General features: G+C 39.2%; 1 protein-coding gene across 3 annotated transcripts in view; it reads left to right on the forward strand.

Moving 5' to 3' along the window:
* Positions 1-9,269, forward strand: part of AFF3 (ALF transcription elongation factor 3) — a 576,751-nt gene extending 567,482 nt beyond the window's left edge. For all 3 annotated transcript variants that reach the window (XM_047069771.1, XM_047069769.1, XM_047069770.1), the window contains one exon: positions 1,047-9,269. In XM_047069771.1, the coding sequence (XP_046925727.1) occupies positions 1,047-1,168 (122 nt within the window). In that variant the 3' untranslated portion in view covers positions 1,169-9,269. The remainder of the gene's footprint in view (positions 1-1,046) is intronic.
* Positions 9,270-12,738: the final 3,469 nt, after the last annotated feature.

The following is a 12,738-nucleotide window of genomic DNA, read 5'->3' on the forward strand; positions in this document are numbered from 1 at the left end:
CTGCTCCTGGATTCCTGCCTTGGCTTCCCTCCCCACCACCTCAGAGTCTTCTCTAATCTCTCCCTCGCCTTCTCCGGCAGGACATCATTCAGCATGTATATGAGGAACTTTGAAAAACTCCCAGATTCTCACTTTCAAAGACTGTTGTTCAGTGATCCAGTTATGACAGTATAACAGCCATACGAGCCATTGTTTCTCTGAGCCACTATCCCGTGATCTCTGAGCGAGCAGAGCCTGCACCTTATTCGTCTTCTGTACCCCCTACCTCTACCCCCTGCACCTAGCACAGTGCCTCAGCACATAATAAATGTTAACGAAGGCACAGACCTAGAGAATGTCCTAGGACTAGAAGGTGACCTCAGTAGGGGTTTTTCAGAACCCATCTCTGACTTGCCCCCAAGGTCCTGGACCCTTCTGCCTTGGACTCACTGCAGAGGTTCAGCACATGCTACAGTTGAGTACAGTATTAAGGGGTGACAGAGCCATAAGCCACATCTAGGGCAGGATGCATTCATGCACAAGGACAATGCAGTCTAAGGAAGTAAATTTTCTTTGCTATTTGGCTGAGTAAATGTTATTCATTTGAATGAGAAATAAGATAAAAAGAGAGAGGGAGGCGAACCATAAGAAACTCTTAAATACAGAGAACAAATTGAGGGTTGCTGGAGGGGAGGTGGGGGTGGGGTGGGCATTAAGGAGGACACTTGTTGGGATGAGTACTGGGTGTTATATGTAAGTGAGGAATCCCAAAATTCTACTCCTGAAGTCATTATTATGCTGTATGTTAACTAACTTGGATTTAAATAAAATTTTAAAATAAATAAATAAATAAATGAGAAATGGCCAATAGAATTAATTGGATATAGGATGAGTTCTCTACCTTTGGGTTTTATTTTGTCCAGTGGAATGCTAAAGCTGCCTGATGGAATAGAGAGTGCATGATTTATATAGAGACTGTGAATGGAATTTTTTCTTAAGTCACTCAGGTCTCTCAGGGTAGCACGCTCAGCACGTGTGTCACTCAAACGACTCTCTCTGTCCTCTAGAATTCTTCAACGACCTGGATTTGCTCATGGGGCCTGTCACCCTGCACAGCAGCATGGAGCACCTGGTCCAATACTCCCAGCAGGGCCTGCACTGGCTGCGGAACAGCACCCACCTGTCATAGGGAACTTGCCCCTGAGCTGGATTGTGCTCTCATCTCCACGGACGGCTCAATGTTTCTGGACACTGTGCTACTGAAATTCCCAGCCACAGCATTTATCGAACTGCGGTGAATATTTTCTCAGCATCGAACAATGGTCTTTTCCCAGGGCATGTGTGTTTGTATGTGTGGGCGTAAAAGAAGTTGCCTGTGTATGTGTGTAAGATATACAGCTCTTTAAAATACATTTTTGTCTAGTTTTCATAATCCCAAGCTAGACAAAGTGATCAGAGGTTTCTGATTAGAGAATATACACTTACACACATGCACGCACGCACAAAATCACACACACACACACTTTCTATTTCAAAGCTAAACCATGACTTCTTAGAACATTCAACCAAAATCTCATGGGTTAGTTAACCAGGTGCAATACAGCACACCAAAAGCTTGACTGCCAGTTAAGATGAACCTAGTTCTTATACTGTTGATTACTTTCAGTATTAATATACTATTCCCCAATTAATTTTTGATTGTGTGTATTATGGATAATTGAATAACGAAAAAAAGTCAGTTATTTTTGTGCTGGACGTTTACTAGATTGCATGTTACCAAATACCTTGCCTTTTGTCTAACACGCACCCTTCCATCCAACTTTATTATCAACTAAATGCGTTATAAGCAAATGGATCAAATCCCACAGGCCTTCCCTGCCCTGCCCCCAAAATCATATGAAAATGGCACTGGGATTTGGTAACAACAGTGTCATTGAAAGCTGACCAACAAGAACAGACAACTGAGCTTGGAGCTTAGTTGGGAATTGAAACCTTCTGCACGTGGAACAGTAAGCCTGCCCAGCCCACGTGTGTTTTCTTCCTGCCACTGTGACACAGCAGCCATAGAGCCACATGGCATTTGTCAGCCAATATGTTTCAAGTCTTTTCTTCCCACGATAGCTTTCTTGCAAATTTTCTTGGCCAAATGGGACATTACCTAGAACGTCTCTTCACTAGGAGTCTGTATCTGCTGCTTATCAGGCTGAGAAATATTTGCTATCGTGAGACTGTCTCACCCTCTCACTCTTTGTGCAGAATGCAGGCCTCTAATAGCATTTTGATCTGGGGGGATATGTTTCAGGCTTTGATTTGCAAGCTGCTTATTGTGCGGGGTGAGTTATTTTTGCAATGATCACAACCCTGTTTGGGGTAGCAACGACTAGAACATCATGTTTGCATCCTGTACGTCTGGTATGTTTACGTCTTGCCCTTGATTCTTTTCTTTTCAATTAAGTTTACATTTTAGTTTTTTGACATCTTGTTTACAGTCTTTGTGTGAAGCTTACTTCTTTTATAGTCTCTTGTCATGCCCTAGATTTAGTCTTCTTGTTAAATATATTTGAATATAAAAAATATTGGTAAGAAGAAAAACTTCTGCAAAAGAGGATATACCTTGCCATGTCCTTAAAAGCAAAAATAATGTGCTTGAAGCCTCTCACTTGACAGAATTGCACCAGGATGGTCTGAGAAAGAGTCAGGTGATGCAGTATGTGGAACACTCCATTTTCCAAGGTGATGCTGGCACAAAACAGTTATAGTAGATTGTGATATATGCTTTTCCCTGATGCTCTTACTGCTTTGGTTGTAATGTTAACATTTTTGTCACCTGATCTGTAGATGGGAAATAAGACTGCTGTCATTCTAAGCACTGATTCAAAACTGTACAAATGATTGAACAACTTAGGTGATTTGAAATGAATTTAAAGTGAAGGGTCTGAAGTGAAATGAAGCCAGTGAAGGGTTTGTGAAATTTGCATTTGGCTTTGGCCCTGAAATGTTACCAGTATTTCTATTTTACATTTGTCCAACTGTGGGGCGCCTCACATCCCTTTCACTAGCTATTGGCAGAGTTTGCGATCCCATCCTATGTTGGAAATTTGAGTCTAACTTGGGAAATTTTGGATTTTTTTTTTTTTTGGAGGACTAAAGCTTAGTTCTAGTTACCCTTGATGAATCCTGATGAAATGTTGAAACTCTCAAAGGGATGAACCTCAGGGTCCATCGTGCATCCCCTGGGTGCTTTCTGGCCCTGCCCATCCTCAAAGCCACGGGTCTTGTAGCGGCCCATAATGTGCTTACCCACAAAACCCCATGTAGACCCACAGGAGGCCCCTGGCTGATTGTGCCCACAGCATTTTATCAGCACTTACGTGGCCCGTGTTCCGCAAAAAAAAACACTTGGAAGTCATCATCTTGGAGATGGTCAGAGCATGCAGTTCCTCTCCCTGTCTTTGATCTCATCAACTGACCACGTGAGGGCAGCAGTTTTTGTTGGCTTTGGCATAGATGATTTTGGTAAGGAACCATCTTCTGACTGTTACTTGTGAAAGTCATTCATGACTTATTCCTTTTATTTAGCTTTGTTCAAAGTAGAAATACCTTTCTTGTGTTTTTGGATTATAAAAGTAATACATGCTCATTGTAAAGATTCAAACAATACAGCAATGTAGAAAGTAGAAGGTAGCAAGTCCCATCCCTGAAAGACAACCACTGTTGACAGTCTCATGTATATTTTTCCACAGATGCTCCCATTTAAACATACTATCATTTTTTTCTCTTTGAAGACATATAATTTCCTCAGAAGTTCAACATAAGTTCGACTGACCTTATCCTTCCATGACCTGAGTGGATGCCTTCCTTTATCACAATGTTAGAGTTACCTTTGAAAGTAACCCAAATATATTCCTGGTCAAAATTTGGGATTTGTTACTACTCTCTACAGAGATCAGACTTATGTGAAGGAGTGTGCCTAGAAAGTGAGGTTTGATTAAAACAGATATTTCTGGAAACTTGCAGATTGCAGACAGAAACTCGGACCCCCTATCTAAAGAAGAATGTACTGGAAAAATAATCTGAAGAGTTGACAAATTGTGTGCTAGATCGAACACATGGAATGCAATGCAATGAGATTTTCTGCACTAAAACTTATCCTAGTATGTAAAACAATGATGTGTGTATTATATAACAGTGATGTGTACATTTCTGACATCCCATACATGATATACACAGTTTGTATAAATGCATACATTTAAAAATATATATGTACAATACAGCTAACATAAAACTGTAGTATGCCTGAAGGATATTACTAGTGCCTAACATTGAGTATAAGTCGCTGCGTGTTCGCATCACCTTGGAAGTGCAGTAATTGTTGAAACTTAATCAGTGCAGCCAATATTATTTATGAATCACATCTTTGAAACTGTGCAGTAGTATATACATATATATTTTTAAATAACATTTTTCACAGTTTTCCAGAGTTACTGTTGAAACCTGTATCACCAAAAAAAAAGCAAAACAAAAAAAAAAAAAGCAAGATTTTTTTAATGATGTAGACACTCTTCAGACCCAGTAATCTGTGTGTGATTTCCTGTTTGTAGATACCCAAGAGACTTTAGCAGTCACCAGCCTTAATGCATGTACAGGATATTATTGTGACTTAATTTATCTGCAGTTTTTAATCCATGTGAAATTGGAATTTATAAACTGACTTGGATTAAATATGTCTGCCTTTCTAAGGTTGCAAATGTTACATTAAATGACTTATGTTGTAAATGAGAGAAACCGAGTTGTATGTAAAAAAAAAAAATGTCCACCAATTTCTGTGAATATTTTTACAAGGAAACTTCAGAATCAAAATACGTTCAAATAAGAATTCTGGTCCCTCATTCATAATCTCTTCAGAAGCAACCTTGTTGTTTCATGAATCTTTTAAATGTAGCTTCCATGGATTTTCATTACTGTAGGCCTGACATTTTTCACAGTCAAGATGGAAGCATGTTCTCCTGCATTATAACTAGTTTACAACTTGTCTTTCCCATTTCCCAGCACATATATGCACACATGCATGTGCAGAAGAACACCCCCCAGTGTCCCAGAAAATGCTGAATAGAAAGCTTGAGGAGTTCATATTGATGACTGCATTGATGCCTGTCTACCCAGTAGTCCTGGTATACTGTTTTACCTAATATTCCTTAATGACACAAGTTAACTTATATGTGCCAGGTTTTTTCAACTCAGACCAACAAGGTGGAATAATGTTTGCAATATTTGGTTGAGTAAAATAGGAGAATTTTGAACTAACGAAGACAGAAATATTAGAACAGTGGCTTGCCATTATATATCTCTCTGTGTGGGAGGGTTTTCTCTTAACCTTATTTTTACTCTTCTCCCCAAATTTTTTCAATCCATTCCTTCCCAAAGAAGCAGAAACAGCAACAAAAACAGAATGACTTTTTCACCTTACCCAGCTCCTACCCTTAGATTCAAAGTGTCTTGTCTTGCAAGAGGACCCTAACTCGGGGCCACTATGGAGACCACCTCATCCCAGAAATGGCCAGGACAGGGGACTGGCTTTGCTTGCTCCAGGGACCTTGATACTCTTTTCAGAAGTGGTTTGGGCTAAGAAACACTCAACAGTCTTTCAAGAACTGTCTTTCTCTTACACAGTTTGCCTGCTATTGAAGTCTATACTAATCAGAATCATATTTTTAAGAAGTAACACATTTTCAATGAAACATGGACCAACTGGAGTCTTGAAAGACATTTTTTAATGAAAGAAAGAAAACCTAACAACATAAACTGCATTTCCAACAATTTTTCAAGCACAGTTTTCATTATTACAACTTCCTAACAAATAGCACAAGAAATGTTCAGATTTGAGATCTGTGTTCTCTTTGTCCAAACTGAATTATTCTGTATATGTCATCAGAGGGGTCAATTTGTTTGTGTGGCATGAGGGAAATTATAAAACTCTGTTCTCAAACTAATTACATCTGACCATAGTTTTGGTTTTTATTATTTAATTGGCATTCTGAGGCAGCAGGGGGTAATTTGGGGCTGGCTCCAAGGGGAGTCAGCTTCACAGCTCTTCGAGTAATGGGAATCAGGGGATTAAACCCCTACGTGTTGCTTTGAAAATCCACCTCTTAACAGCCAGTTTTAAACACATTGATCCGAGGGATGAACTCAAGGTACTAACTGCAAGTCAAAACAATCATTGGCGTTTGTCTTGAAGCATCAGGAAGTAATGATGAGGCCTGGAAATCTGAATCAAGGACGTGTTTTCTACTCATTTCTGACATAGGAAAAGCTCATCGGAAAATATATCCAAAGACAATGTCAAATAGTACCAGTGTTTAGGGTTTTCAAACAGTGGTGCTTGGTTAGAAAAATAATTACAATATTCTGGTTCCTGTATTGTTCTTCAACCCTTTTTCAGTTTTCCATAAAACAAAACTCACTTTTTCCCCAGCATTTATCATCTCTTGATTTCTAGATGTCCAGATGAGCAAAGAGAAAATACTTAACACTGAGGAATACACACTACCTGACTGAACAGCATTCTACTCACAGTAGTCAAAGATACATGACTTATATTAAAATCTCCTCTGTTACCCCATCCTACAAAATGAGAGATCACAAAGCCTAAAGTATGGCCATGTAGTTGAGATGTCAAAAATTCTAAGCACATAACACACTAATCTTTGGTGACAGACACGTTTGTGGCCTCACCAGCTATCTCTGGGGCCTATTTGTGTGGTGAAATATCAATATTAACACTTTCCTTTGAGTAATTTGCAACCTGATTATTAATCTTCTGAAGTTCCTAGGGCTGCCAGCTCAACCCAAAAGTGTCCTGCCCTGTGAGCTGGGTTATTTTTTTTGTTCCTTTGGTTTTTTGTTTCCCTTCTAAGTTCTATATGTCAGGTTTAGTATCTTGACTTTTTAGATGAACAGTTACTAGAGACAGTGGAAGCTTTAAGAAAACAAGGATTCAATATTAGAACTCAGTGATGTTGGGATGAGAACTCAGGAAAACACTCCCCTCCTTCACCTGCTGCACCTGATCTTTGAATAAAGCTCCCTTGTATACTTCAGTTTCCTCTATGTGAAATGTAACTCAGAACACCCACGACCTCAGACAGAGTGTGAGGATCAACAGATCTGGGCAAGCATTTTGAGATCCCCAGCTGTCACACTCAGCAAGAGTCACGCATTGTCAGCACAGAAGCAACAGAAATATACTGTATCTACAGGCACCAAGATACAAAGGTGTATGATGCAGGGCATGGGACTCTGTCCCAGCCCTGACTAGATTCCAGAGGACCAGGAACATGACAGTGGGATAACCACAGACCCTTTCATAAGACTCTTCAGCCTTTGTCATTACCGCTTTGAGTCCATCCTGCCTGTAGGCAGAGCTCTAAGACCAATGACGGCGGTGGGGAAGGAGAGTCCTTGCCAAGAGCAACAGGGCTACCAAGTACCCCAGTTGGTGGTGCAATCGCCCCTCCCCTTTCTCATCCAGTCCCAGCCTTAAGAAATCAAGGGGTGTCCAGATGGAAAGAGGAAGAAGGAACATTGGGTCCAAGCTTCCAGTGTGCACCATCTTCCAGGAGAAAACTTACTTATTGAACACCATGTTTCAATATCTTCATAGAGCCAGAGAACACAGCACAGTCTCATTTTCCATACTCTCATGGTGTTTCTTTGAGTGCCAGGAGGCTGAGTTGCCTACATGTGCACCTTGTGCCTCTGATTGTTTGTTTGTTTGTCTGTCTGTCTGGGGCCAGGAGGTGGAAGATAAGCTTCTTTGGGAGGTTTATTCCTGAGAAAGGAGATCTGTCATAAGGGACTTGGGTATGTCATGAGCTTCAGGAAAAAGGAAACCTCTCTTGAGAGAAGGTAAATATTTTCTCTAGTGGGTTAGGTTGCCTCAACATAATCACTTAATTGTAGGCTACATTTTAGTCAGTATACCAGGAGAGGGAAAAATCAACGTAAGACCTTAGTAATTTTTGTGATGCCCAACTAGTGACTGTATATTCTAGCCCCAAACATTGAAACGAAAACTGGAAATCTGACTAATCTGAATGTTTCATACCACCGCGGTCAATGTCCTCAATGTTGGATAGAAGTTTTTAGCTTTTATCTAATATTTATATTATTTAGACACAGGGCTTCCTTGTATCCCTAAATCAGTGCTTTGATGTAACCAAAATAATCATGAAATACCCATTGAAAAGGGCTTTTTTTTCTTTTCATCCCCATTGGAAAATCCCTAGGTTTTCTCCAGTACAAAAGAGCAATCACTGAAGGTCTTACAAGATCCATCCTCATTTGGGCCCAAATCGATACTAACACCCTTTCCACAAAAGCACAACACCTTATCCAGTGTGAATTCTGAGTATTTAGGTAAAAAAAAAAAATCTAGAATGGCAACATGGGGTTTATTAGCATGAGGAGGTGTCGATCCACTAGCTAGGCACTTGGATGCTATACTGCCTTTTCTCAGGCAGGATGTTATAGAACAAACACTCCTACTACAGCATAATAAATAGCAGCTTACTCTATGGTTCTGTGGAATCAAGTTGAAAGTCACTCCCATGTAAGTTTGCCTCAGTCAGAGCAGGAATTTTAAATTCCACCCTTTTATCCTGGATCATCTTAGATGTTTATTCATGGAGTTGTCAACGCTAACTCAATATTCCTATATAGCATGTCACATCAAACACCGTTTCAAATTGTGTATCTCGGCCTTGGGAGAGCTGTCAGCAACCTGGGAACCTGCTTATGTCCCACGAGACTTTTCCACTGATCCAATTTTAGCAGCTGCAAAAACAGATTACAGGGCCTTTATCTTCTCCTCTTACAGGAATTGGTCTTACAACTGTTTCCAGAATTGAAGAGGATTTTAAGTAGGACAATTGTGTACAGTAATTTATGCTGTAAAAATGTACCCATTGTAGCGTTGATTAAAGTGCTGTATTTATAAGGTCAAATACTATTTTCATTTGTGTCTAGTTATTCAATATTAAAATAGCTGAAGTTCATTTTTCTTAATGTGATATTTATTTGGAGCTTCTTGTTAGAGCATTCGGGTATGGTTATGGAGGAAGTCCAGAATCTGTGTTGATAGTCACTATTTTAATCCAAGTAGTTGTAATGGTCTATTAAGCACCAACATTACGAACACTATTACTGATGAAACCATGTGCTCTTGGCTGTGTCTTTAAGTACGTGATAAAAATCTAACCCAAGCAATTAATAAAGACCATTGGCTTTAATAAGGTTTACTTCCTCCAGCTTTTCTTCTCAAAATGCATTAACACTTTTTCCAACAAAATTCCAAAGCATCCTCACAAAATCCCACAAGATCTCTTACTCCTAAAGAGGGGTCTCATCTCCCAGGCTTCTTCTAAGATGTCTGCATGCCTGAAGCCTAAAGTGTTTCACTGTGGGGGTTGCTAATGTCTGTGTAAGGAAGTGCAAATATTAAATCCCCTTTCTACGTCTCTCTCTCCGTGTAAGAAAAAAGTTACAGGGCACCTGGGTGGCTTAGTCAGTTAAGCGTCCAACTCTTGACTTTGGCTCAGGTCATGATCTCACAGTCCATAGGAAAAAGCCCTGCTTGGAATTCTCTCTCTCCTCTCTCTCTGCCCCTCCCCTGTTCATGTGCTCTCCCTCTCAATATAAATAAATAAATAAACTTAAAAAAAAAAAGAAAAGAATTGCTCCCACATAGCTGTAATTATCATATGACAAATAAAACTCCACATTCAAATTGTGAATTATTCAATAGTGAATTATTTTGGCAAGGTGTTAGGAAGGAGTGGAGTGTGTGTCTAATATTAAGGAGTTGTCTAAGGAGATCTTATATTTTGTCTGAGTTTAAATTTACACGTACAGGGGTGCCTGGGTGGCTCAGTCAGTTAAGCATCCGACTTTGGCTTAGGTCATGATCCCACAGTTTGTGGGTTCAAGCCCCGCATCAGGCTCTGTGCTGACAGCTCAGAGCCTGGAGCCTGCTTTGGATTGTGCGTCTCCCTCTCTCTCTGCCCCTCTTCTGCTTGTGCTCTGTCTCACAAAAATAAAAATGTTAAAAAATGTTTAAAAAATTTTTACATGTACAAAAATTATGGAATCATTGTCTCTTATTTTACTGTTTGAAAATTTTGCTGTGTCTATAAGTCACATAAAACTCATGCAGAACAGTTTCTGGAATAGAGAAACATCTTGCTATACTGTAACAGAATGAACCTCAAGGATTTATAAGTATAAGCACTTTTATATTTGAATGCATTTTATATTTTATATTTAATGCATCAGTGAAGTTAATTTTTAATGTCTTGATAAACCTTGAAATCAACATCACTCTGTCTCACAAACATCCTACTGCTTCTTCTTAGAACTTCTGAGTAAAATGTCCTTTCCTATGTGTTACAGTATTTTGTTTTAAATAGAATCACCTAGTCACAAACTTATCTTTTCTCTGCAAAGATTTGAATCCACCTGAACTACTAAGCTGGATAATGCATTTGACAGAAAGGAACACCAATCTGAGAATGCTCTTGGCAGGCAATGTTAAGTGTCACTTTAGAGTGAAAAAGAAATAAAACAACCTATGAGAGAGCCTGGAATATTCTTGCTAAGAGAGTTTTTTTTATTTTGTTTCTTTGGTTTTATACATGTCAAGCTTTGTTTACTATAAAGCAATGTCTAAATGGAGGCTGTTACATTGTGACATAGTTCTAACACAACAGACAAAAATATTCCATGCTCACTGCACACTGAGCAGCATGGAGCCTGCTTGGGATTCTCCCTCTCGCTCTCTGCCACTCCCCCACTCATGCTCTCTCTGTCTCTCTCAAAGTAAATAAAGAACTTAAAAAACTATATACATATATATACATACACACATACATATATATACATACATATATATACATATATGTATACACATATACATATGTGTATATACACATGTGTATATACATATACATATGTGATGGACTCGTGCCATTTTTGGTTCACTACATTTCTTTTTTCCAGTTTTTTAAACTCTTTCAATCAAACAAGTAATATGAGAATACAATCTTATCTTTTAAAAATGTATGCAATTAAATAGTTAAGCATTGCTGTTGATTCATCCTTTTAAAATGTAGAATTTATTGGTTTTTAGCATGTCCACAAGGTTGTGCAACCATCACCATAGTCTAAATACAGAGCATTTGCACTACCCCAAAAAGACACCCCATACTCACTAGCAGTCACTCCCCATAGCGCCTTCCCCAGGCCCCTGGCAGCCATCAATCTGTTTACTGTCTCAATAGATTTGCCTATTCTGGACATTTCATATAAATGAAATGATACAAGTGGCCTTTTTTGTTGGCCTTCCTTCACTTAGCATAACGTTATCAAGATTCATCCCTACTGTAACATGTATAAGCACTTCATTCTTTTCTAAGACTAAACAAGATTCCATTGTATAGACATACCATATTTTGTTTATTCATCAGTCAATAGGCACTGGGTTCTCACTTTTTGGCTATTATGAATGATGATGCTATTAATGTTCATAGCACAAGTTTGTGAGTATATGTTTCCAGTGCTCTTGTGTATATACCTTCTTGAGAAATTGCTGGTCATGGGATAACTCCATGTTTCATTTTTTGAGGGGAGAATGGGGAGTGACTGTTGATGGGGTACAGGATCCTTGTTGGGTAGTGAAAATGTTGTGGAATTAGAAAGTGGTTAAGGTTGCACATTGTGAATATACTGAAATCCACGGAGTTGTACACTTTGAAAGGAGGAATTTTATGGTATGTGAATTACATCTCAATTTCAAAAGTAGTCAGTATTTATTTAGACTTAGCATGAGAGCTTGCCAGTTGTTTTGTTGCTTCTTGTATCATACTTCCTGAGTTGATTCTTTTTTCAGATCAGATCTGAGATGTAAAATTTTTTAATCTTTGCATGTCTGAAAGTATCTCGCTTTGTGCCTTCACACTTATGTCATAGTTTCACCTATTATGGAATGCTAATTCGAAAGGATTTTCCTTGGAAGTTTGAAAATACTGTTCCAGTCTCTTTTTGCATCTCATGTTGTCTTGGTAGTAACAGAGCCCCTCCTCTCCCCATCCCACTATTCCCAGAAAGCATTTAGAGTTTTCCCTCTATCCTTGATGTCTGAAATGTCACCACGACACAGCTTGGTAGGAGTCTTTCATTTTGTTTGTCCTTGACTCTGCACATCCGCCATGGGCACTTGCACTCTGGGCTCCACACCTGTCCTCACTCTGGGACACTGTCTTCTATGCCTGGTGAGTGTACTCTGTCCTCCATGCCTTCTGTCCTTATCTCCTGAAGATCTGTTCAATGAATGCTGGGAACTTCTGGGTTCATCTTCTGATTCTCTTGACCCTCTTTATACTTTGTCTCCCTGTCCGTTTTTGCTATTCTGAGAGAATTCCTTGGCTCACCCTTTCAACTTATTCTCTTGTCAGCGGCAATGCTTCTGCCCACTTACTGAGAGTTTTATTTTACTTCGGTCATCAAATTCTTAATTTCCAACATCTCTAAAGCCTTCCTTTTTGTGGGCAATATCATTTTATTTCTCTCTGAGGATTCTAATTATATATGTGCCTGTTGACTTGTTCTGTTTGCTCTATTAAGTCTGTTTCTTTGGATGTAAACTTTTGCATTTGTTGGGGTTGGTACAACTCTCTTGTATGGCTTTTTCCAACTGTTTAGAGG

Source organism: Lynx rufus, unplaced genomic scaffold, assembly GCF_022079265.1.
Source record: "Lynx rufus isolate CCGP_SWC_20201006 ecotype Redwood Valley unplaced genomic scaffold, mLynRuf1.p SCAF_8, whole genome shotgun sequence".
Classification (NCBI taxonomy): Eukaryota; Metazoa; Chordata; class Mammalia; order Carnivora; family Felidae; genus Lynx; species Lynx rufus.